Genomic DNA, 26886 nt, shown 5'->3' on the forward strand with positions numbered 1-26886 from the left:
GTTTTTCCCCAGAAATGATGCATGGGCGGTTCATGTTGATTCTTTGCATAATTATAAGTCTTTATTTGTCTGTATACTTGTGTGGTGGTTTCTCTAGGTATAGAATTTTAAATCATAATCCATTCCTCAAAAATTTATGGACATCGTTCTGTTGTTATGCAGATGGGTGGTGTTGAAGATGAGAAATCTAATGTTAGTTTGCTTGTCTTTCTTTTGGTGATAACCTGTTTCTTCTGTCTGGGAGCCAATAGGATTTTATTGCATACTGTAAATTCAGAAGCCTTCCCAGAATAAATTTTGCTTTCTTTCAGTATTTCTGCTTGGAATGTTGAAAGTTTTTTTTCTTTTCTTTTTCCTCAGAAAAATTTTCTCCTGTCACTAATTATTCTGTTCTCCTTCTAGTCTTGTACCCTTTGGAACTTCTATTAAGTAGATATTAGGTCTCCAGTTTGCTCTCATACTTTATTTTTGTCTTTTTGCCTTTTATTGCTGTTGTCTCAGAGAACTTTTTCAATTTTTTTCTTTCAAATCACCAACCTGCTGCACTGCCCAGTTTTTGCCTCTCTCTCTGACGCCATGTCACGTATCTACGGTGGAACCGCGCCATCTTGAGCTGGAAAACAGTTCTTGCTTTCTGAGGTGTGGCGGTGAGCGCCACCGTTGCCTGCTCTGAGGAGCCGGAGCAGGACACGGCACGTCTCTTCCGGAGCTGGGCTTATCTGCGTTTCTTGGCCTTTCCTGAACACAAGTCTGAAGCTTTTCTGTGGTGGTTGGGACAGCTCTACTTTTCAAGAGACTCCTCAGTTTTCTTATTTTCGCTTTCAGACTGCTGAGCTCTGGGTTTTCTCTCTCGACTTTGTGCCATCGCCTTTCAAACATACCTCCTTTTCGTCTATTAACGATATGCTCTGTTTTCCAGATCTATTTTCTTTCCTTTTCTGTTTAAGAAGGAAGAAGTAAACACCTCAGCACTGCTTCACTACCTTGAACTGAAAGTCTCACAGTTCACTTTTATATACTAACGTTCAGAGCAAAGTCAGGGCTTATCAGAAATTGTAGACATGGATAATCCCTCTTTTCCGGAAGCAGTCCTGTTCACTTAAACTTCTCTTCCCCACTACAGATATTAAAAAATATCACTTGGTATTCAGAACGGGTTTTAACTGAAATTTCACTGGGGAGTCTCCTGATACTGGTCGTAATAAGAACCATCCAGTACAACATGACAAGGACAAGAGTAAGTATTCCGTGGCTATTTTTTTTAATTGTTATGCATATAGTACAATTAGGCCTGTAGTTTAAAGCGATCTCAATATTTCGAGTACTAACATTTTCATGAAATACGGTCAGAAAATACAGATCTGCGTATAGTCCTGAATTACATGATCCTGAAATAACATGTATAGTGTCTGTGTTTTAATATTTAATAGATTGTACAAAGATATTTTACATGAAACAAAAGGAGCAGTGGGCATATTTAGATAAAAAATGTTTACCTTTGCTGAACCAGTAAAACCGATTTTCCCTTTAAAAGCAGCCACAACAGGGGCACCTGGGTGGCTCAGTCGGTTGAGCGTCCGACTCTTGGTGTTGGCTCAAGTCATGATCTCACGGTTTCGTGAGTTCGATCCCCACGTCGGGCCCTGCACTGGCAGCTCGGAGCTTGCTTGGGATTCTCTCTCCACTGCCCGCCTCCCGTCTCTGCCCCTCTCCCACTCAAACTGTCTCTGTCTCTCTCAAATAAATAAATGAAACTTAAAAAAATAAAAGCAACAACAAACTGTGTGAAGATACAAAGTGTGAGAGAATTATGAATTCAGATGGGAAAGAAAAGTAGAAAGAATACTTTCAAGAGTAAAAGGAAAACTTCAACTGGATTGTATTTGCAGCGCCTGGGAGCAAGTTTCAGTTCTGGTCTATAGAGAAGGAATATACAGAATTCATAGCTCAGAGAAATGGTCAGGTTTACTGCACTGTGTTCAGTTATTTCCTTCAATGAGGCTAATGTAGATGCTTGTCCATAATCTTTTATGTGAAACTCTAGGAGCCGGGTATGGTTAAGAATGGAGAATTTTTTGATTTTAGAAAGATAATTACAGTACTTAAATTACAGTGCTGCAGTGTATGGAACCATTAGGTTCCTGTAATTAAACATTAGTATTTCTGCAGCGGAATAGTTCAGTATCCACCAGGAGAGGGATAACGAAAACCATAAATAGCATCGTAATCTTTTGTACCAGTATGAAAAAACTTTGAATTTTTATTTATTTATTTATTTATTTATTTTTGAGAAGAGAGAGACAGAGCTTGAACGGGGGAGGAGAGAGGAAGAGGGAGACACAGGATCTGAAAGAGGCTCCAGGCTCCGAACTGTCAGCCCAGAGCCTGACGCGGGGCTCGAACTCGCAGACCGTGAGAACACGACCTGAACCGAAGTCGGACACACAACCGACTGAGCCACCCGGGCGCCCCAAAGCTTTGAATTTTCAATGCTTTATTAAGGATTTTAGAATTAGAGAAAAGGGATCGTGGACCCGAACTTTCTAGAATCAGTGACAGTTAAGTCGACATTTCCTTCTGGTTGACCTTGCTTCAGATGCAGAGACGACTCCATGTCTGTTTTCACCTTGCTATTTTCTCGCAGGACAAGTACCTTCACACCAACTGTCTGGCCGCCTTGGCAAACATGTCGGCACAGTTTCGTTCCCTCCACCAGTACGCTGCCCAGAGGATCATCAGGTAATTATGAGCTTTACGAGAAATACTGAGGTGTGCCTTTTGGCTGACCCAGCGGAACGGGTACCGTGGTGGTCCCTTTTTAATGTTATCCACGAGGAATATCAAATTTTCCTGCCTAGTATTTATCACCTTCTTGTTTCGTTGAAAATACCTTGTCCTGCTCTGTCTTCCTACCCAGCTTTTTGGTCAGAGTTAATTGTATTTACTTTTCTGTCTTTTTATGAAATTTAGTTGTAAGCTTTGCGTGTTAGCTTTTTACAGAGGAGCAGGTATATTTCTTAGTAACGTAAACCACAACCATATTTGCTGAGCATTTTGCAGAGCATCGCATTACGCTTTTAAGGGAGGGTAGCTGTGTTTGTTTTAGAGAATTCCTCTAGTAGCAGTTTACTGTTGCATCACTTTCCTATTGACTGTTGTAACAGATGACCCCAAATTAATGTCTTAAAACAACACAGATTTATTAATCGGTAGGTTAAAAGCTCAACACAGGTCTCGCTAGGCTACAATCAAGATGCTACCGGGTGGCGTTCCTTTCCAGCAGCTCTAGAGGAGGAAGTCTGTTTCCTTGGCTCTTGCAGCTGCTACAAGCTGCCAGCTTTCCTTGGCTCGTGGCCCCTTCCTCCACTGTCCGCGCCAGCTGCATTAGGTTGTTGAGTCGTTCTTATGTCTCATCCCTCTGACCTCCTCCCTTTTCCACTCGGAGGATTCTTGTGATCGCCTTGGCCCTATCTGGGTAACCCAGGGTGACGTACCCATCTCAAGGTCTGTGGCTGAATCACAACTGCAGAGTGCCCTTTGCACATTCACAGGTTGGGGGATCGGCAGGTGGGCATTTTGGGAGTAACCATTATTCTGCCTGCCACAACGTCACCAGAAGGTCCTTTCTGTCCTCTCTCCACCCTTTGCCAAAGACATTGTCTTTAAGGGCAGGAAAGCTAATTAACAAATGATGAATGAATTTTAAGTTTATTTATTTATTTTGAGAGAGAGAGAGGGAGAACAGGAGGGGCAGAGAGAGAGAGAGGGAAAGAGAGAATCCCAAGCAAGTCCTGCACTAATAGTGCAGGGCTCAAACTCATGAACCATGAGATCATGACCAGAGCCGAAACCAAGAGTCAGATGCTTAACCGACTGAGCCACCCAGGTGCCCCTCATTTGCAAAGATTTTTAATATATGTGGGTACTTTTGGTCTTTGGGGTGGAATGCACAAGATTGTCCTCGAGGCTCTCAAGTAGAGCATTTGTTATGTAAGTCAGTGAAGTCAGATCGTTTCCTCTAGACCTTGCCTTTGGAGCAGTGCAATTTTAATGATTAATTCTTGTGTTCCAGGCATTGGTGGTAATCACAAGTCCGTATCACTTTTAAACTCTGATCTTACTTTCCATCCATTGGTTGGAGATGCTTACTGAGCTGGCCTCATTTTTAACAGTCACTCAGCATTATATATTTATCCTCAGAATTTAGCAAGGATATTTCCAGTGACTCACTGGTTAGTTGAGGTCCGGTCCTAATACATTATGTTGGCTTATTTGGGGGTTGATGGTTGTCTGTTTGACTGACTTTGTACTAACACTAACTTGATGACTTAAAGCTCACATAGCATCTCCTCCTACCTCAGGTTCTTCCAGGTGTTCTGAAGATTCTTTAGTTTCTAAATAGTAATTTTTTGTTACTATGCTTTAGTTCAGCATGGCAGATTTAATGATGTTGTGCTGCTCTGAGGTCTGTGTGTGTGTGTGTGTGTGTGTGTAGCTTCATAGTAGCTTGATGAAGTTTCAGTACAAGATTCATTTTCCTTAATGGATACACCAACATTTGACCCGTTCAAAATGAAATCGGCATGTGAACTGGTTCACATTTCGAGTTCTGATAACAGGTGTCAAGTGAGATGAAATAAACAGTTTCTAAGTATAAGAGTTGGGAAAGCAGATAAAGCACTGTGCCCAGTTTTCTATCTATGATGAATAAAGCAGAAAAGTGATTGGATTTGGAGAAATAAGAAACATAATTGAGATTTGTGATTTGGGAATATCTAGATCAAATTTATCACCAATAAGGAATACTGCTGTATTTTAATGGAGTTCTGTTTAGCATTGTGTTAGTGAGGAACTGTGTTACGCACTGCAAAGTCCATATATCCAAATTAGTTGTGAAGGTTCCTGCTTGTCCTTCAGTAGCTGACATAAGACGAGGACCAGCGTATGTACAGCAGAATGTCTTAGAATGAGAGACAAATCCCTATGGTGAGGGTGACTGGTTAGTTCAGAGAATGGGAAAATTACATCTTACTGAGAAATCAGGCAAGGTGATTCGAGAGAGGTGGCTCTAGAGATTGGCCTGATAAGGAAAAGCACCAACCACAACAACGCAGACTGAGAGGGGCTGTGATAAACAGCTTTCTATTTAGAAAATAACCAGTCCCATTCAGATGGCATGTTGTGGACCTGTATAGGGATTATAGGAGGAAAGCCTGGAAGAACCAGCTGGGGCCGCCTTGGAGGGTGCTTAGGTCTTAGATGCATAGTTTGGAATAATGGAAGGAATTGAGAGAGGAGAAGGTCTGATCTTCAGTAACAAAAAAGAGACTGTGAATGAATGAGCTGTAAGTGAATTTTTAAAAAAATAATTGAATAGAAGTTTCTGGAGTCCTCAGTTTCAGCAGATGATATTGGTATGCTTTGTTTGTCACACCGAGGGCCCTGGGCAGTTCTAACAAGTTCCCAGATGCTGCCAGCACTTCAGGTTCAAGGGCCACATGTGAGTCACCAATATAGACCGGGACATCGTCATCCAGGAGAGGAGTGAGCCCGTTAGAAATGTAAGCGTCAGCCCAGCTTTAGACCTGCTGAATCAAAGTCTTCATCCTAACAAGATCCCCAAAGATTTGTATGCATACTCACATTTGGAAAGCACTTTGAGCTTGGACCTGGAAATCAAAATTTATTCCTGTAGAAAACACTCACTTTCAGATGGAAACGGGGGCCAACTTTTTAATCTTGAGGAAACTCGTTTTTCGACTAAATGTTTGTGTTCGGGGTATGGAATTGTCAAGTATGATAAGGAATGCATAACAAAATACACAGATTTATTATAGCAGATCTATATATAATAGATACACAGATTTATTATAGCAGTACAACTCAAGATTCACCAGATGCTTCAGTAACTCCTTCAAGTGAGAAGTAATCAGTTTCATATACACATTTTCTAAATCCTGCTTTAGGAAGAGACCACACAGTATCTATCAGTTGCAAAACGTAGGAGAGCCAATATTTCATGCCATCTTCAACAAAATGCAAAATAGAGTAACATGTTACATTGCTGTGACGTAGGCTGTGAGTAAAGCTTTTAAAAGCCTTTTTAGCTGGACATAAGCATAAGGAATGATTTCTTATGGTGTCTGTGCTGTTGTTTCATGTTTAATGACAGTGTGTCTTCCACAAACTCTTGGTATTCTAGAAAAATCTCATAAGCATATATGATTTGAGTTTTGTTCAACTATAAAATCTTTTGAATATTCTATAAGCATGGGCATTTGATATGATCATTATTTGGGATTATACTTAGCTCAGTCAAAAACATTTATTTTTAAAGTTTATTTATTTGAGAGAGCGAGAGAGAGCAAGAGAGAGAGAGAGCAGGGGAGGAGCAAAAAGAGAATCTCAAGCAGGCTCTGCACTGCCAGCACGAGCCCAACATGGTGCTCGAACTCACGAACCTTGAGATTATGACATGATCATGACCACTCAATTAAAAACATTTATAAAGAGGGGGGCACCTGAGTGGCTTGGTCGGTTAAGCATCTTTGATTCGGGCGCAGGCCGTGATCTCATGATTTGAGTTTGAGCCCTGTGTCGGGCTTGTGCTGGCAGTGCGGCCTGCTTGGGATTCTCTCTCTCCTTCTCTCTCTGCCCCTCCCCTGCTTGTGCATATGTGCACTCTCTCTCAAAAGTAAATAAACACTTAAAAAACATTTATAAAGAGTAGATTATAGACCCAGAAAAGAAGAGAATATATGCAGGGAATTGTGGGTTACAAAGGCATCATTAGTTACTTCCTGCCCTTAAGACCTTCCCAACTTGCCCCCACCCCCCACTGGCTCCTTCCTCTGGCTTTGCCTTCACCTTTGGCTTAATACATACTTTTCTCCAGTATTTCATGCTACGTTATTTTTTTCTTCTCTCTTTGCTCATTGTCCCTAGGAGTTCACAAACATGCCTGTGACTTCACCTACCATGCACTCGTGTACGGAAAACCATCCAAATTCACGGTTCTGATCGCTCCATTTTTTCTGAGCAGGCAGTACAGTATAGTGGGTGAGAGCATAGACTCTGAGTTTGGGATCCCCGCTCTGAAACGTGCTAGTTCTGGAACCGTGGAGAAGTTACTTAACTTCTCTATGTAACAGCTTCCCCATTGTAAGATGGGTGACAGTAGTTGTTATTTCAGGGGATGTGGTGAGGGTTAAGTGAGTTCATATTTGCAAAAGGCCTGGCACATAACATGCACTCTATATAAGTGTTGACTGGCCGAACACTTACTCTAGTAACGTCACTCCCTGGATGTATCCCACACTCACCTCAAACTTTTATTAAGTTTAAAACTTAATAAAAGCTCACCTTAAGCTCAGTTGAAGCTGAACTCCCACTCTTTCAAACCCGCTCTTCCTTGTAAATTCCCTGTACCAGGTAATCGCCCTCACCCTAACCGCCCAAGTTGCCAAGTAATTCTCCATCATTTCTCCCTTTTCTTTAAATGCTATATCCATTTGGGCCCTGGAGTTCTGTCTTACTCTGCCGTTGAAGCTCACATTCCTGCCCCATGTCCTGTCTCCGCCAATACTGCCTTGGTTCACAGGTTCACCATCTTGAACCCACACCGTGTCACTAGCCTGCCTGATCCTTTGCCTCCTCACCTGCCCTGCCCATAGGCTTTGGCTCTGCTGCTTCCATTTGAAGGCGTATCTCAACACACCGCTCCTTAGGCTTCAAGTTAGTCAGTAGCTTCCCTTTGCCAGGAGGTTACGGTTCAACTTCCTCAAAGCGGTGGCTCTCAGCTTTGGGTGATTTTGGCAGTGTCTGGAATAAGGTTTTGTTTTTTCATTGTTTTTGTGGGGTTTTTTTTTGTTTGTTTTATTTGTTTTTTGTTTTTTGTTTTTTTTTTTTTTTTTGGTTGTTGCAACTGGGGAGGAGGTTGCTACTGACATCTAGTGGGTAGAGGCCAGCGATATTGCTAAATATCCTATAATACACAGTACAACAAAGAATTGTCCCGCCCAGAATGTCAGTGGTGCCGAGGCTGAGCAACTTTGCCTTACGGGAAATAATCGGGGTCCTGCCATTTGCCCTCTGTCTTCTGTTACGACCTGTGATATATTGGCAGGTGCCTGCTGCTCTGACTTCGCTGAATCATTGCAGTTCCTTGCTCTTTCACAGCTGCACTTCTGTGTCTAGCCCTGGAAAAAAGTTGAGGCTTTTTCACTTTTTATCACCTCTTCCTTCTGCAGAGCCTTTTCCACCAGCTTCCTACCCCTCTGTTGCATTTTACCTTGCTCCTGCAATGGCCAGACTCCCGGCCCGCCTCCCCCCCGCCTCCCCCCACCCCCTATAGCTCTGGGTCTTTTTACTTTAGACCTAGATGCTGCTAACACAGTCAATTCGTGTTTCCCTGTTCAGATTACAATGAGGAAGAACCCAGCTGGCCCTATTCATTGCTTCGTAGAAGTCCCAGGTCACCATCAGTTTCTGGCCCAGTAGCTACTTACCGGGCCAGGAGCAGGGCCAATGGGCCAGAAAAGGAGAAGGTTACCTGTTGGAAAATGTGGCTGCTCCCAGAGGCGGGTGTGGGAGAGAGATAACTGGAGCGTCTTCTTGAGCTGACTATTATAGGTACTTGTGACACATGAGCCTGACCTGAGGTTGCAAGTCTTGTTGCCTAAGCAGAGTAGTAATTACTGGAAATAAAAGACTTGTGCTATATTTCTTTGCATTAGTTTACAGAGAGTCACTCTCATGAAGCACACTGTAGACTTTTAATAAGTACTTACTGACCGATTCTTAGAAGGTGGACTGACATCTGACATTTTAAGCTTGGTTCTGGCAGCCGTCTTTCTGAAACTTTATGTAAATTGATTTGTCTCTAGCTGCATTTTGCACATACCTGCTGCTGGTTGGAGCCAGGGAAGTTGATGACAGTGCAGAGTTTTGTCGGAAGCTTTCTGGTCTTCCAAACCTCTTGACAATAAAATAATATAAAACGTAGGTTAGATTTTTATTTACAACTATTTTTTTAATGTTTATTTACTTTTTTTAGAATTAATAAGTGAAGTTTTATTTATTTTTTAATATGAAATTTATTGTCAAATTGGTTTCCAGACAACACCCAGTGCTCATCCCAACAGGTGCCCTCCTCCGTGCCCATCACCCACTTTCCCCTCCCTCCCACCCCCCACCAACCCTCAGTTTTTAAGAGTCTCTTATGTTTTGCCTCCTTCCCTCTCTGTAACTTTTTTCCCCCTTCCCCTCCCCCATGGTCTTCTGTTAAGTTTCTCAGGATCCATATAAGAGTGAAAACATATGGTATCTGTCTTTCTCTGCCTGACTTATTTCATTTAGCATAACACTCTCCAGTTCCATCCATGTTCCTACAAAAGGCCATATTTCATTCTTTCTCATTGCCAAGTAGTATTCCATTGTGTATATAAACCACAATTTCTTTATCCATTCGTCAGTTGATGGACATTTAGGCTCTTTCCATAATTTGGCTATTGTTGAAAGTGCTGCTATTTTGAGAAAGAGACAGAGCACGAGCAGGGGAAGGGCAGAGAGAGAGGGAGACACAGAATCCGAAGCAGGCTCCAGGCCCTGAGCCGTCAGCACAGAGCCCAATACAGGACTTGAACCCATGAACTGTCAGATTATGACATGAGACAAAGTTGGATGTTTCACCAACCGAACCACCTAGGCGCTCCTAATTACAACTATTTAATAGTAGTACAAAGGAGGGTTTTTTGGTAAAATCTAATCAGTAATCTAAGAATTTAGAAATGCTTCAACCCATGATTTTTTGCTCTTACCTTTTCTTACCGTTAACAGCCAGCAGTAATGAATGTGGACTCTTGCACATTCTCCTTCTCTCTGTCTAACCAGCCCCAGACTGGCAGTTACGTAAGCTTCCTTGTTCTGCTCTGCATATGTAACAATAGACATTGTAGTCATCCAGCGTTTTTCTGAAGACTGCATAAACCAGTTGGTTGTTTAACTCTGAGTGGTTAGCTCCTGTATTTTGGACAAAACTAGGTCATTCAGGTCATTCAAAGATAGACCGTTTGCTTTTAATAATACTATCTGGTGTTAACTTACCACATCAGGTTTCCTCACTTCTGTCCCCAATGAATTAAGTTTTCATTTTTTTTTTTTTCTGAGCCAAGCAATACATTGAACTGAAAGCCTACAAGAAAATATTAAGAAGCAAAACGGTCTGTCGTTGGGATGAATGTATATTATGCAACATAAAATACTCAAATATACTCATATATAGTGATATATCTGGTTATTTCTCTTGGTTATGGTATTTCAGCAATACTGTCTTATTTTTAAAATAAGGGCCATTCGATGATAAATTTACACCTATCACCTTCAGTATCTCTCTGCTAGTTTCCTTTTTGTTGCATTTAAGACTAGTAAAAGTGTGGAGACTTAGTTTAGGGTATTGATGCTACACGGCTGGTAAGTGTGTCCAGATTAAAAGCCCAGGTTCACTCCACTGCACTGGCAGAGAGAGAGAGAGAGAGGGAGAGAGAGAGAGAGAGAGAGAGGCAGGAGGGGGGGGGGAGGGGCGCGCAAAGCATTATTTCTGAGGGTAATTCACATATCCAAGGTATGGAGGTTTTCTTGAACAGATGGTTCTCTGCCATGGAAGGTGACCAAGCTCTAATTGATCATTCCATTCCCCCCTCATTTCAACTTTCTCCCGATAATATAGCTAAGTACCTAGAATTACCGTTGCAAAGACTGGAAGGTCTTTTCTTTTGTTCTTAAACTTTCTAGTTGAGAAAGGTATGGATGTGTTGAGGCCCTGCTGTACATGGTGTGTGGATATTATCCTGCAAGATGACCTTCAGAATGAGTACAAGAACTGTGTATCATTCAGCCTACAATTCTAATATTTTTTATGTATTCCACTTAATCCTTGACATCAGAATTTATTTTTAATTCAGTAAGTACTTATTAGGCTTTTGCTGTAGACCTGCTACTACTGAAATTCTCTTTAATTTTAGATATTTCACATTTTAATTTCAGATGAAGGCCATTCCTTGTATCTAGAAATTCAGTGTTATACTCATGTTGGTTTTATTTTTTAAATCTCTAATAATTCCGTTGCAATCTGTATCGTTACCTGATATCACTGTATTCCGGAAAGTATTTCTTTAGGGAAGGAATTCTGTGACATTAAGGATTATAACAAAGTTCAACTCTGTTTCTGAAATCCTGGTAAGGTGTGTTTTCTGATGACGTATGTATGCCTCGTGCAAGTGTTGTGAGAGTCATTAATGGCTTGCAAAGTCTTTAGCAGCTATCTCTTTTCTCTTAACAGTTTTGTGACATTTTTGAAATAATTTTAATCTAAAAATAAATCTAGATAACATCCCTACAAAAAAATTTCTTGCTCTCTGTTAATACTCCTGGATTCTGATTTCCTTGCCCAGAGGATCATCAAATTGCCCATGTATCCCAAATATTTCACCAAATGAAAACGTCACTGAATATAGTTTTAAGTAATATGTCTTATTTTAGATTGGTAGAAGGTCTGAGCAATGGTTTTGCAGTTTAAATACTTCTGTTAAATTTACATGGTTTATTTTAGAGGAGAGAATTAACTTGTTTTTGCCTGACGCCTAGGCAATACAGTACTTGCAGCTTCCCAGTTGCTTTGGACTTTGCCGATCCTTGTCTGATCTTGGCATAACAACCAAGAAAGGAAGGAAAAATATTTTGCCATAAAATCTGGCTTCCTGCACTTCCTACAGTTAATGGTACTTTGAAGGTAACTAAATTTTGCGGGAAAATCAGCCATGGTTTGCTTTTTAGTTTAGCCCTTTCTTAAGTTACATTGAGAGTACTTAGCTCCCAGTTGAAAACCTGTGTTTTCAATAGAAAATTTCTAACCATTCAGAGACTGCTAGTATTTAGCAATAAGTGTATCTGCGTAGATTTGATGGGACATGTGAAAACTTCACAATTGGTTTAATTTTAGTTTAGATTGCTCGCCCACTCAAAATACCAACTTTTAAAGTAGCATGACACACACTTACCTGAATTTTTATTTCTTGTAAGTACAGATTTTTCTAAGCAGAATTGTCACATGGGACATTAAACCTTAAAATAACGTGCATGGAACTTTATAGAATGTTCTAGTCATATTGTAGAGGTAATGGAGAGGGTTCACACTTTGTCCTTTAGCCATGGATTATTAAGCCCCTATTCCTGTCTACTATAAAGGATCTGAGATTTTTACCCAACTTTCAAGCTGACAAATTAGCTTCCACAGTTTCATGGGTCTCAGTAGAGACTCAGTATTCTTGGGTCAGAGACAAAGGACAGTCTCTTAACCACACCAGTGGGAGGAGCCAGAATATCATTTTTGCGTGTGGTTCCTCATGTGTCCAGAGCACGACACAACAGTGGGCATCTGTACACGCCGTGGGCTGCATTACAGAAGAGGAACCCTGAGCTTAGAAAACTCCGATCTTTTACTATAGGATTCAAGCAACCTGCCCAGTCTTTGCATGGAGGCCTCTTTAATGTATTTGATAGCAAACAAACTGCCCTCTACTCTAGAGGGAGACGCCGTCTTCACCTTCCATGTCTGTTCACTCTGCAGACGCCCATGGAAAGATAGTCCAGAGCATGAGACCATCACTGCCTCTGCTTTCAAGATGTGCAAAAACTCGAGAGACCCATGGGAAATTGTGTCCCTGCAGTCTTTACTGAGTTACATGTTTCTGTTGCCAATTGGAAAAACCTGTCATTGTGTCATTAAGGTAGCTAGTCGATGCTACTCTGGGTTTCATGTGTCACCTGCTAATGTGTTGGATTTATGTATCTTAGAAAAAGTAAGAAAGGATTGAATGGCCTCACTAGTCTCGGCTTTGTTATGTGTTATAATGAATTTCCCATTCACATGTCAGTGTCATTGGCACAACCCTTAAAACCTTGTTTCTGAGTGGCTTTGACATAAGCAAGAATATCTTGGTTTTAAACACAAATTACGAAATTTTCGGTTTGGAAGGACCTTTAAAGAGCATCTGAGACTAGTTTGCACATTTTACACCTGGAAATATTGAGACCTAGATTTGTTATGTGACTAGTCCAAGTGGACGTTGCTACAGAGGCCAACATAGAAAGCACGTCTCCCAGCTCCTTGCCTCGTGTTCTTCCCAGAACAAAAGAGAGAAAAAAAGGCATGCATTTATGTGCATGTATTCTCTCTCTCTCTTTTCTTCTTCTTCTTCTTCTTCTTCTTCTTTTTTTTTTTTTTAACGTAACTGTGATACCTGATATGTTATAAAATGCTAAGGTCAGGTAAGAGAAATAAAGTGACTTAGAAAGCATTTTCTTTTGATGAATTGCATACACTTCACGGACTTTGTAAAAAGCACCTTTTCCAGCCACGATAGACAAGGGTGGTGGTAACAGGAGAAATAGGAGTATACAGAAGGCTCAGTGATTGAAAATGACTCGCGTGGCCAGTGTCCGTGCATGCAGAATCGGATGGAGCCCAAACGGGGCCATGCAAGGGAGGAGAGACCGCTTCCGGTGGGGAGGTGGCGGGGAGGGGGTGGGGGGTACGGAGGGAAAATGGAGATGAGAAATGGTAGCTGCTGAAAAGGTAGGAAGGCACTCCCTGTCGCAGACATTCACCAGTACTCGGAGCAGTCACCATTGTTCATTTGCCTCCTATGCCTCAGTTTCCTCATTTACAAGTGGGGATATTCCTCCCAGTGCTATTGGGAGGAATAAGTGAGTTATTATAGGTAAAACACTTGGAATGGCCACCATGTACTTCTCAGAGGGAAAAATCTTCCTGGTTAGAGGACAGACAGCACTATGTCGTGCTCCTGGTGGCTCAGTGAAATTCTTATGCTTTAGTTGGATTAAAATAAAGTTAAAATCTACTGGTGATAGGTGAGGTAGCAACAGCGTGCCATATGGACTACCGTCTTGGGGTTTTTGTAGAGCCCGTATCTGCCATACGCTACACACTGGGCCCTCTGCAGTGCTATTTGTGTTATCTGATGATACGGGTGTCGCTCTTTCCGGTTTACAGTGAAGAAACGAAATCTCAGAGGAGTAATTTATCTAAGGTCCCGTTGCCAGACAGTGACAATGTTGGGATTGAAACCTTCATCTGTCCTCCATCCACCATACTGTACCACATTCCACTGCCAAGTGCTTCTTAAAAATGAAGTTTGAAACTAAAAACATGTGAATAATTGGCGTACGAGACATTTAATACTATATCCTGCCTTGGGCAAGTTGTTTTCAACCTTTTTAAGCACGTGATCCCCTTGTTTTTAAAAAAAACCATTGACAGCCATTTAGTAGTTGCTGACTGAGATTTGAGGGGGAATTGTGGGGTCTCAGACACCTTGCGTCCCCTAGCGCGCTTTGTCATTTGGGGTTCCATGAGGGAGCCTCCCTGTGGAGAACAGGATGAGTGGCCATTTTCCCCAAGGATGGCACGTAGCCAAAACCTTTCTAAACACGTAGGAGAGGAGTTAATTGATGACAAAATTACACTTTTTCAGGAACCCTGTTTGAAAAAGATCCGAGGGGTTTTCTGGGTTTGAGGACCACAGACCTAAGACAAACCTCTGTAGGAACCCGATATGACATTGCTATTAGTGCTGTTTTCCCATCTAAAATGTGCCTGTTTTCTTAACCTTTATTAGTCAAACATGAAGATCATAGAATATTACACATTAATATATATTACAATATTATACATTATTTACTTAATAAACTTTCGTGATCTCAGTCCTGGGTTCAGAAATGTCCGCAGCTCTGTATTTACTCCCTGATGTAAGCGTAATAATGGTACCTTAACAGATAAGATAATAAAAGACCTTCAGACCTTCACGTCATTGTAAATTTCCCATTTAGAATCACTCAGTCGCTGGGATTCTAAACATACCTTCTGAGAAATGAGAGTAACTGCTCCTAATAATGTTTTCTTCACAATATTTAAATTGTTTTAGAACAACAGTAGGTACTTAGGGGTCATGTCCTCATTTATCAAGTATTTTCTATATGTCTGCCACGTGTCAGATACTGCCCATCATCGGAGATGGATGTGACGTACCTTTCCTCCTGCCCAGCGTGGCGGAGCTGAGATTGGAATCCAGGTGTGACCTGAGCCCAGAAGTGTTGGTTCTTCTCTTTGTGGCAGACCTGACGTTGATAAGTACTGGGAAGGACAGACAGGTGTCAACCACATTACCGTCAGACTCTGTGTTGTGAGTGAGTGGTGTCCACTGTGTAGAGTTTTGGGATCACACCAATGCAAAGGTTCCCAAAATGCGGCCCACAGACTGCATGGGTTCCCTGCAGTGGGAGCTGCTTTTCGAATGTCATTTGGCCTTTCCTCTGTGCTGTCCTTTGAACCAAAATTACAAAAGCAAATTGGGGTGAAACATAAGTCAAGGCAGCGGTGCTGGGTTGTCCTAGTACTCACTGTGTTTTCTACAACCACACACTTGGAGTGAGGGGTGGGGGACAGCCACTTTTACTTCAGAATGTCCTTGATGAGCCAGTGAAAATGATTAGTTGCAATACATTTTGACCTCTGGATACATGTCTTTGAAACACCGTGTGTGATGAAACCGGCTCACGCAAGCACTTCTACGTACTGAGCCGCAGTCTTGTGGAAGGCACACGGAGGATTGAGCTGTGAACTAAACTAGCCACTTTTTTGATGCGATACCACTTCTCTGTTAAAGAATGAGTGACAATCTGATTATTTAGACTTGGCAGACATTTTTGCAGAGATGAATAAAATGAGCCCATCACTTCAAAGAAAACAGCCGCTAGTGTTGGTTGCCAACCATAAAATTGGAACTTAGAAGCAAAAATTAGAATTGTAAAAAACTCCTGTTGGCACCGTGAGTTCAACAGCTTCCCAATAATTAAAGACTTTCGTGATGCGATCGAAGATGATGGTAAGTTTGGGAATTTGGGCTATTGTGTGATGAAATGTATCAACATTTGGAAGATCTGTATGACTCAGCAAACCGATATTTTTCAAATGACCAAAGCATGCAGTTACAAAATTAAGCATCGGTAAAAAGATTCGTGGAAAGTACAAAATAGACCAATGGATCTTAATGCAAAAGACTCAAAAAATTTTTCATTATTGCTTCCGATTCCATACTTTAATCTTTTAAGAAACTGCCATTTGAATTTTATTGTAGTGTCAAAGTAGAATATCTACAATCTTCTGGAAAGGGCATTAAAATGGTCCTCCCTTTAAAAAAAATTTTTTTTTAATGTTTTTCTTTATTTTTGAGATAGAGACAAAGTGTGAGCGGGGGAGGGGCAGAGAGAGGGAGACACAGAATCCGAAGCAGGCTCCAGGCTCCGAGCTGTTAGCACAGAGCCCGACGTGGGGCTCAAACTCACAAACCGTGAGATCATGACCTGAGCCAAAGTTGGACACTTAACCAACTAAGCCACCCACACGCCCCAAAATGGTCCTCTCTTTTCTAAGTACATTTATTAGGAAGCTACATTTTAATATGCTTCAACTAAAACAGGATTGACTTAAGAAGTAGGAGTGAGGATCTGTTTTCTGTTACACCGGACAGTAAAAGGATTTTTCAGAAATAGAAAATAAAGTTACTCTTCAGACATTTTGTTTTCAAAAGGGGTTATTTTTTGTTTATATTAACGTGTAATGTGTTATTATATTTAAATGAATTTTTATTTTTCTCATTTTTATTTTCATTGTAGTTAATGTTTATATGTATAATCCGCATACAAAGAGTTTTTTGGGGTCTTCAGTAATTTTTTAGAAGTCTAAAGGGGCCCTGAGATAAGTTGAAAGCCATTGTTTTAATGCCCTTTCAGAGGATGGGGTAGAGATAGTGCATCTGTATATGTCTGTATTGCAGAGTTCATTGTATATACTTTTAAATATCTACCATTTCTGAATTAATTATACCCTTACTTCCTTCCATCAATATAATCAATAGTTAGCTATGTTTGTATTATTCATGCTTCCATTTAATAAATATTTATCGAGAACATAGTTATCAAGGGGTTGGAAGGGAAGGGGGATAACACAGAATACATAAATCATGTTTATTCCCTGTAAGAGCGCATGGTCTCTGTCTTTAAAAGTCGTCAACTGGGAATGTTACTGTGCTAAATTGTCCTATAAGTTTGTTGCTCCCCTTGCCTGGGTGTGGCTACAAAATAGTTCTGGTTATTTATTCCTGTGTAACAAATCCACCCCAAAACTTAGTTGCTTAAAACACTGGTTACTAATTATCTCTCGCAGTGCTGTGGATTGATTGCTTAGCTGAGTGATACTCGCTTGAAGTCTCTTACGTGCTTGGAGTCAGACAGCATCTGGGTTAGATGTCTAGTGTGGTCCAGTCTCGTGACTGGTGGTCGATGTCAGCTGTTAGCTGGGAGGGCTGTTGAAATGTGGACTAGAACGTCTCATTCTTTTCCATGTGGCCTGTCACTGAAGCTTGGTCTTCTCACAAGTTCCCAAGATGAACCATGACGTAGAGATCAAAGCACTGTGTTGTACCTCTGGAACTAACGGAAAATTTATGTCGACTATAAATTTAAAAAAGGGGGGCGGGTCCCAAGAGTGACAGAAACGGACCTAGCTCATCTATCCCAGAGCATCACTCTTACCACATTTTATCTGTCAAAAGCAGGTCACAGGACCAGCCCAGATTCAAAATGAGGGGACCACAGAAGGACATAAACACTGGGGGTCTTGGTTCCTCTGTAGCCATCTTTGGACACTGCCTGTCACAGGACTGTTAGAAATTATTCCCAGTGTAGCTGCGAAAATGAATGACTACTTCCATTCTTCAATTCTAGGCTTAAGATAAATGTCTGGATTTCTTTTCAAAATAGAAAATTCAGCTGAATCCATTCAGATGCCATCTTTGTATTTTGCTTGTTTGTCTAATCTACATTTGACGTAGAAGTTCTCTCCCCTGACTTCTGCCTGTATTCAGTTTCATGTGTTGAGAAGGAAGTGCCCACTTTCTAGCAACGGTGTCTTCTCTACTTAGAACAAGTGGGCAGAGTTCCTGTCCTCTGAATGCTCATGTTACTGCACTTGATCTAGTCACTGAGCAGTTGATATTGGCCTGATCTTACCTTTGGGCTGAGAAAATGTAGAGCTGTGTTATCCTGCGGCCGTGTGACTGACAATGGCAGCCGCAGAAGTTCTGTAAAGGGAGGTTAAAGGGGAACATTATATCTGGAGGGTGGAACTCAGAGACAGTTTGGAAGTAGCATTTATACAGCAGTCATACTGTCTGCAATTCTATCATGTGTTTGCTGTGGCTTAGAGATCTGGAAATTTGATGTGAGGGGGTGGGGGGGGGGGATGCTTTAGCTAAAACTCCCCTTGGTGGTGCTGTTGTGCTATAAACTTCCAAAGAAAACAGTTTCTTGGTGCCTTTTTTTTTCTTTTTCTTTTCTTTTCTTTTCTTTTCTTTTCTTTTCTTTTCTTTTCTTTTCTTTTCTTTTCTTTTCTCCTTTCCTTTCCTTTCCTTCTCTTCTCTTCTCTTCTCTTCTCTTCTCTTCTCTTCTCTTCTCTTCTTTTCTTTTTTTTTCCTTAGCAAATTGGACACCTAGGGTGTACCAGGCCCTGTGCTAGGCTTAGAGGAACTAATAAGACACAGTCATTATCCTCATAGCCTAATCCTGCCTGTTCACTTTCCTGACACTTTCTCAAAAGAGGAAAAATAATACCTAAGTGAATTCAAGCCAGGCCCATAGCTGCCTCTAGACACCCTAAAGGTATAACCAGTTTGCCTAAAGATCACATATTCACAAAATTTAGGATTTTTAAAGTTACTCCGGAGGGAATCATATAGCCCTTAAATAGATTTAAAAATGCTCCATTTAATGAGAAAAGTGCAATTTAAAACTTACCTGAGATTACATATTTACCTTTCAGATCAGAAAAGGCTGCTTGGGTAGTTATATACAAACAGACACTCTCAAACTTTGCCCGTGGGAGTATACATTGGTACAACTCCTTTGAAGAACAGGGTGGCAGTTTCTATCTAAATTCCAAATACATTATTCCTTGACCCAACAGTCATGCCCGTATCTGTGCAAAATGACAATGTACTAATTTATTTTGGCAGTATTTTTTATATATTAGCAAAAGGTTAGAAGCACCTCAAGGACCCATCAATAGAGGCTTATTTAAATAAATATAATACACTGATACAGTAGACAATGGGTAGCTACACGAAAAAGTAAAGGTGCTGATAGAAGGCTCTCTGAGATATGTGAAGAAAGCCAGGCACAAAACAATAATGTGGAGAATGTGATTATTGTAAGTGGGATAAATAATATATATTTGTGTTTGTTCTTATTTACTCGGGAAAAATGTGGAAGGATACATAATAAACTGATTAAAATGGAGTCCGCAGAGCAAGACTTTTCACTGCCCTGTGTTTCTTTTCTCTTACTACATAAGCACCAGAGAAACGGGGATCTTTGTACTCAACGAAAGTGTCTCAAGTGCCTATAACAATGCCTGGCACATAAATAATATTTGCACAATAGATGATTATGCAAAAATAGTACAGTTAAAAACCAAAAGCAACACAGACTCATTACAAAAATATAGACAAGTCTGAAGACAGCCATAGTTCCCACTTGTGAGTAATCCTTAGAGTGATGCCTTAGTATATAACACTCCAGATCATTTTTTATTCATATACATGTACATGTTTTCCAAAAAACAGACTATAGCATACATAGTTTTGTAAGCGCTTTTGTGTATGTTCGCCTCACGCTGTGTTGGGAGAGTTTTATAATATCATTTGATTTATCCAATAAAATACATGTCATGTATTTGGACATTTAAGTTGTTTGCACATTATTACACCTACAGCTCTGGAAAGAAAATTCTTGTGCATGCATGAGAGTCAGTATGTGAAAGTCAGTGGTAAGTATACACTGGAGTGAGACCCACCTCTGCCTCTAGCTAGCTGTGTGACCTCAGGCAAGTTAAATAAAATGTGGATAATAATAGTTCCTATTCTGTAGGGTTATTGTGAGGAGTCAGTAAAAATATGAAAACCATTTAGAACAGTGTTCAGCATACTTAAGTATTAGCCAACACTCCTTTGCTCCAAATATAGAGCATGGGGAAAAAATGGTAGACTTGGTTCTGAGTGACCATTACTGTTCATTGTTCATGAGCCTCAAAATCCCTCATAAGCATTTGTTTGTAGCTTATGTACCTTTTGGTACTGTCCTTTAAGTACCTTTAAGTACCTTTTGGTACCGTCCTCCAGAGTGATCTCTGGGGTTACAAGCAGAAGACTCTTATGGATAATTTGCTTGATAAAATTTAGGATGAGGATATCCTGAGTGAGCCGCCACAGGAGAATTCTCTTCAAGGAGCCGAATCCCTTGCTACTGGTCCCAAATCTCAGGTGTGTCTTGTGTTTCATTAGGTAGCAGGGAAAATTGTTTCGGAGTCTTCCTGGGGGGGGTCTACAGCTACACCACCCTGAATGCACCTGATCTCATCTGAGTCTTCCTGGGCAGAGCAAAGTCAAAGGGCTGACCATTCCTCTGTTCACCTTGCTAAGTGATATTCACAAAGAGAAGACCTGATTGGACTGATCTGACCCTACTGGGTGTACATGGGTTTATAGCTGTGTTCACCCACTGCCTCAGTGGCAGGGAGTTCTTCAGGTTTGGCCCTTAGTAGTTGCCCTTTGGGGTAGTCAATTCACGTTTCCCCACCTACTTATGTCATTGCTTTTTTTAAAATTTTTATTTCTTATTCATTGTTAATTAGCTCTTAGAATTCATTTCTGTTTCCATTCCTGAGTCTTATCGTTTAGAAAGCAATTTCTTTTTTCCACATATTTTCTTAAAGTAGGGCATACTTGATCAAATTGAAGCAGTTCTGAAATACAAATAACATGACTGAGAGTAGCTGTGTATTTTCATTTACGTGTTAACAGATATTTCACGGACCACCCTCACTTAAAGGGAGAACTAGAAGTGCTTTCTGATAGTGGTTTTAATTTTTAGATTATCCAAAAGTGCCACCTGAAAGGTGAATAAAACATTCTAGAACAAAACAAAATGTTTAACTAAATTATCAAATATTGGACACACGTGTTATTATACCTTACATGTCTGGAAGTCAAGTGTTTCGTGTTAAAATGAAGATTGAATAGCTTAAGCAAATTTTGTTTGCAGAAGTCTTTTATTCCTTATGAAGAAAAAAGGGTAGCATGAGGATTTGATAGTATTATGTCTTTATATTGCCATTCTGAAATGGATTATTTCTATATATTTGGAAAATTTTAGGCTTTTTTTAAGATAACTATTTTTTTCGTTCACAGTGACATGTAGCACTTACTTAAAATTGTGTTTTTCTTTCCTGCCAAACCATTTGTACCAATTTTGCTGATGTATACTGACCTTATTGTAGCCAGTAAGTAATTCCTAACCCTGACTGGTCCGGACACTGGCAGTGATGCAAACTTAAGCCATTTTTAAAAGACTTTCTTAAAATTGGGGGAACTAATATTTTACTTGCCTCTGCTGTTCTTTACATGTTGGTAATGATACTGTGCTGTGTTGAAAGGATTTCATCAAGTGTATCAGTCAGATTTAGGTTCAGCTGTGAGTAACTGAAAAAACTGACAATCCTACTAGTTTAAAGAAGAATTTTATTTTTCTCCCAGTAGAAGTCCAGAGCACGCCTTCAAGGTCTGTTGAAGGTTCTGCTCCAGTAAGTATTAGTTTCCTTTAGCTGCTAAAACAAATGACCATCAACTCAAGTGCCTGAACTAACACAAACGTATTATCCCGTAGTTCCGTGGATCAGAAGTCTGGCTCTGACATGGCTCAGCTGGGGTCTGCTCCAGGCTTCACAAGGCTGAAACCCAGTTTTTGGCCTGCAGAGATACTACCAGAAGGCTCCGGGAAGAATCTCCTTCGAGATTCCCTGTTGTTGGGAAAATTCAGTTCTTTGAGGTTCTTTATACCTTTCTGGCACTCAGCTGGGGCCTTCCCTTTGCTTCTAGAAGCCTCTCTCTGGTCCTTGCCCATGGGTTCCTACATCTTAAAAGCCAGTGGCACATTAGATGATTCTCATGCTTCGAATCACTCTGATTTATCCTTTTCCCACACCTTTCTGACTCTAGCCAGAGAGAGTTCTGAGTTCTGTGCTTTAAAGGGCTCATATGATTAGATTGTGCACATCTGGATAGTTCAGGATTATCTCCCTATTTTGAGATCTGTAATCTTAGTTACATCTGCCAGTCCCCTCTTGACTTGTAACATTCACTGATTCCAGGGATTAGGGCATGGACATCTTTGGGTAAATTCCTTTCGGCGTACCTCCACCACCCCTAGGATCTGATCTTTGTTGTTATGGTCCCAGTCAGCATCTGAGTTCAAGCCACAGGATAAGAAGAGGAGACAAAGAGCAAAAAGCAAGACAAGGCACCAGGTGACTCTTAAGAAAGGTTCCCAGAACCGCCACGAAATACTTACAGCTGGTAAAGCCAGAACTTAGTCGTGTGACCCCACTTCGCAGCAGTAGAAGTGGCAGCGCGTGCCCGCTGAGAGTCTGTCAGGAGAGGAGTGGGTCACTGGAGGGCAGGGAGCACCCCGTCTCTTCCCAAGTGCATTTTTCTAATCCCTGGAAAACAAGAAGCTAGAGAGGATTTCAGGAGCACAGCTACCAGGCCATGGGAGTGGGACGACAGGGCTTTCTGGCAAGTTAAAGGCCCTTAGGAGCAGATGGAAGAGAAATTCTTGAATAAGTGTAGCTTGACTCGAAGAGCATCTAGCCTTGGCTTATCTTTCTACTCTTGTGTGCCTGGCGCAGTGTTTTTACAGAGTGGGTTTTAGTAAATATTTTTGGAATGAATAAAAATGTTGCTACTCATGTGACACTTGGAGTAAGATAAGCAATTTTGTAAAAAGCTACGGTGGATGATTTTTCTAATCCAGCTGTTTTCTTAAAAGTACATTTTTGGGTATTGGATTCCAACTAGAAACACAGTATATAACCAGCCCATCCATTTTTGCATAATATAGGTCCTTCATTCCTATAGCATCTAAGTATCTTTTCTCCTGAAAGGAAATGTGAAAATACAGTAGAGGAATAAATTCAGTTTCAATTCAGTAGAATTTCTACATGGCCAACTATAATATAAGACAGCAAGTGAGAAGTTTTATAAAGTGCTGTTAGGTACATAGAAGAAAGGCGGGAGTAATTCTAACCTAGTATAAAATGGAATACTTCATGAAGTACACAGCATTTAACTGAGACCTTAAAAGGGTGAATAACATTTCAACAGGTAAAGGTACAGGGGAAAGCAAAATCACGCGTGTGACTAAAATACATCAATGGGCCGGCAAGGAGGAAGAATTTTGGAAAGAATATAGAACTGCCTGTTACTATAGAAGAAGTTTTTATATCAGTGAATGTTTGCTTCTGAGGTTTTCTGGTCTGCAGCCTTTCTTACTTTTCGTGTTAGCGGAAATAAGATCAGATACAGGCACTATCAATTTTTGGTGAAGGTGGCTCTCTTCAAGGCAGACTGGTTAGTGCTGCAGTCTGTAGACTTTGAGTAAGGTTTTTCTAGCAGTCTTTCAGCTCTAGGTGTGCTAATACAGTGTGAGGCATTTGAGGGGCTGTGTGTGTCATTAGAGAGGACACTTGGTTTAGAGGAACCAGACACAAAGAGGTCCGCCATGCCCTGCTCTGTTGTACCACGGAAGGCACGTGAATGCTAATAACCAGGAGGGGAGCATAGGTGATTCATACGTTTCAGTATGGAAATGTGAACATGGAACAGTGTAGCTCTCACCGGGGAAAGGACTAACATGACTGAGGCCATTTAACACAGGCTGCACAGTTTTGAAGGTGCCACAGAAGAGGCTGATGAAAAATTAAGTAAGGTCCCTCTCAGCATCCAAGATGGTGGGATTCTGGCTTTGTGCTTTGTGTGTGGTTCTCCTGTAGACCTCTTGTCATCCTTGGTAATGGCAACGTGAGCAGCCAGGGCTCCCAGGGCCCCTACTCCTCCCAGAGTAGCTTTCCTCTGCTAGTTATCTGTTTTACATACTACACTTCCACATCAGATGCATGTGAAGAAAGGGCACCATTACTTTAAATACGTGTGTACGTCTTTACCGACATGTGTAAATAGCTTGGGAAAATTAGAAGACACTTCTTTAAGTGATGGAATAATGGGGTTGATCTTAAGGTTTTTCAGACTTCTCAAAAGGTGGTGCATTATTCTAAGGTATTATATCCATCTGAAAGATGGACATTGTACAGTAGAATAAACATTAGTGAAGTCGTTTTTAAAAAACAAATAATGGGTCCATTTGATTATCTAAATGCTGTGCATTTTCTTATATATTTGTAATGTGGAAACACTTTCTGTCTTCTTTTATTTATTTCTACATATAGATTGAGTTTTTCTACTTGGTTCTATTATTTATTCTCTCTTGGTCTCTGCCTTCTGTAGATTTTTATCTATGAACAGATAGAATGTAGATTCTTATGGAGAAAGTCTGTTTTATTAATTATAAGGCATATGTCTTAGGCTACCAACCAAGTATACTGAGTGTTTTGAATTAAATATTTAGTGTTTCATTGACTATTTCCTCTGACTTCCATTAAGACCTCTAGAAATAATTCTTCTCTAATACGCCTTTTGTTTGTTTTGGGCCAATACGCAGATTGATGTGGAAAGAGCCATTGTTGTAGTACTTAGGGTGTGGTTAAGCTTTTCTCTGTCACCTGTCTAACTTCAGTAGAGTTCATTTTTGGTGAGATGTTAAGTTTCTGTCACAGCAGGAAACACTTGGTTGTGTTCCCAGATGTCTCATAGTAGTACTCTTTTGAGAATAGAAAGAAACTTTTGATGATGGCGTGGAATAAACTTTAAAAGTGTACAGAGATAATAAAGGGCTTAGTATTAAACATTTTTACTAAAATGCATGGTCTGTTTGATCAGGGTATTATAGAGCTGAGCTTGGAATCTAGAACCTAATTTTCTTCTTTCCTTGAATGCAGTTGGTATATTTGACTAGCACAGGCTAATGTTTCATCATAGGTGATTGTTGTTATTATTTCTTTAAGACAGTTAAATAATATGTTCTATTATACACAGAAAATCTCCCCTTTTTAGCGTACAGTTCTTTGAATTGACAGACACACAGGGTCGTGTATCTGCCCCCACAATCATGATAAGGAAAAGGTTCCTCTCCCTGAAGATTCCCTATGTAGCTCTGTAGTCAACCCTTCCAGCCACCTGAGCCCCGTTCTGTTCCTGTAGTTCTTTCTCTTCCAGATTGTCATAGATACGAAATCGTACGGTATGCAGTCTTTTGAATCTGGAGACTTATGCGTGTTGTTGTATGGTTCCTGTTTTATTTAGTTTTTTAATGATTTTTATTTTTGAGAGAGAGAGACAGAGTTTGAGCAGGGGAGAGTCAGAGAGAGAGGGAAACACAGAATCTGAGGCAGGCTCCAGGCTCTGAGCAACCAGCACAGAGCCTGACACGGGGCTCCAACTCGTGAACCGGGAGATCATGACCTGAGCCGAAGTTGGACGCTTCACCGACTGAGCCACCCAGGTGCCCCTGGTTCTGTTTTATTACTGAGTGGTATGCCACTGTAAGGATACCACAGTCTATCCATTTTCAATTGAAGGACATTTGGGCTGTTTTCCTTTTGAGGCAGTTATGATGAAGCTGCTGTAAATATTTGTATAGAGAATTTTGTGTCAATGTAAGTTTTCATTTCTGCTGGATAAATGCCTAGGAATGGTGTTTTGGGCTTAATGGTATGTGCATGGTTAAGTTTATGAGAAACTGCCAAACTCTTTTCCAAAGTGACTGTACCATTTTGCATTCCTACTGGCAATGTAGGAAAGTTCCAGTTACTCCATGGCCTCATCAACAATTAGTATTGTCCTTTTGTAAAAGTCATCCTAACTGATATGTAATTGTAGCTCCTTAAACTTTTAATTTGCATTTCCCTAGTGACTAATCATGTTGAGCATATTTTCCTGTGCTCTTTTTGCCATCCATGAAATACCTCTTCACACTTTTTGCCCTTTTTATATCGGGTTGTTTGGGTTTCTTCTGTTGACACTTTTGAGAGTTCTTTTTTGTTTCTTTTTCTTTTTGGGGGGGGGGTGTTTTATTTATTTATTTAAATTAAGTTTGTAATTTTAATTCCAGTATAGTTAACATGTTATATTAATTTCAGGTGTACAGGATAGGGATTCAGCAATTCCACAGATAGCTCAGTGCTCATCAAGACAAGTGTACCCTTTCTTTTTTCAAGTTTATTTATTTATTTTGAGAGAGACAGAGACAGCATGAGTGGGGGAGGGGCAGTGAGAGCTGGAGAGAGAGAATCCCAAGCAGGCTTCACGCTGCCTGCGCAGTCTGCTAAGGGGCTCGAACACACGAAGCTGTGAGATCGTGACCTGAGCTGAAACTAAGAGTCGGACACTTAACCGACTGAGCCACCCAGGCGCCCCAGGACAAGTGTACTCTTTAATCCCCATCAGCCAGTCCACCCATCCCCCTACGTGAGAATTCTTTTATCTATTTTGAATGCAAGTCCTTTTACAGGTGTGTATTTTATAAAGACATATTTACCAGTTAGCAACTTATCTGTTCTCTTAACGACAGCTTTAAAGGCTAGGGATTTTATTTATTGTTGTTGATGAAGTTCAGTTCATCAGTTTTTTCTTTTACAAATTACGCTTCTGGTATCTACTTAAGTAAGGTCTCTTCTGTCTAACCCAGGGCTACAAAAATTTTCTCCTATGTTTTCTTCTAGAAGTGTTATGGTTTCGGATGTTA

At 40.7% G+C, this 26886-nt stretch overlaps 1 protein-coding gene across 1 annotated transcript in view; it reads left to right on the plus strand.

The window, feature by feature from the left end:
• DYM (dymeclin) overlaps positions 1-26886 on the plus strand; it is a 350411-nt gene that overhangs the window by 155175 nt on the left and 168350 nt on the right. Inside the window, 2 exon segments of the mRNA XM_030335687.1 lie at positions 1124-1237; positions 2645-2739. Of these exon segments, the coding sequence (XP_030191547.1) occupies positions 1124-1237; positions 2645-2739 (209 nt within the window).

Source organism: Lynx canadensis, chromosome D3, assembly GCF_007474595.2.
Source record: "Lynx canadensis isolate LIC74 chromosome D3, mLynCan4.pri.v2, whole genome shotgun sequence".
Classification (NCBI taxonomy): Eukaryota; Metazoa; Chordata; class Mammalia; order Carnivora; family Felidae; genus Lynx; species Lynx canadensis.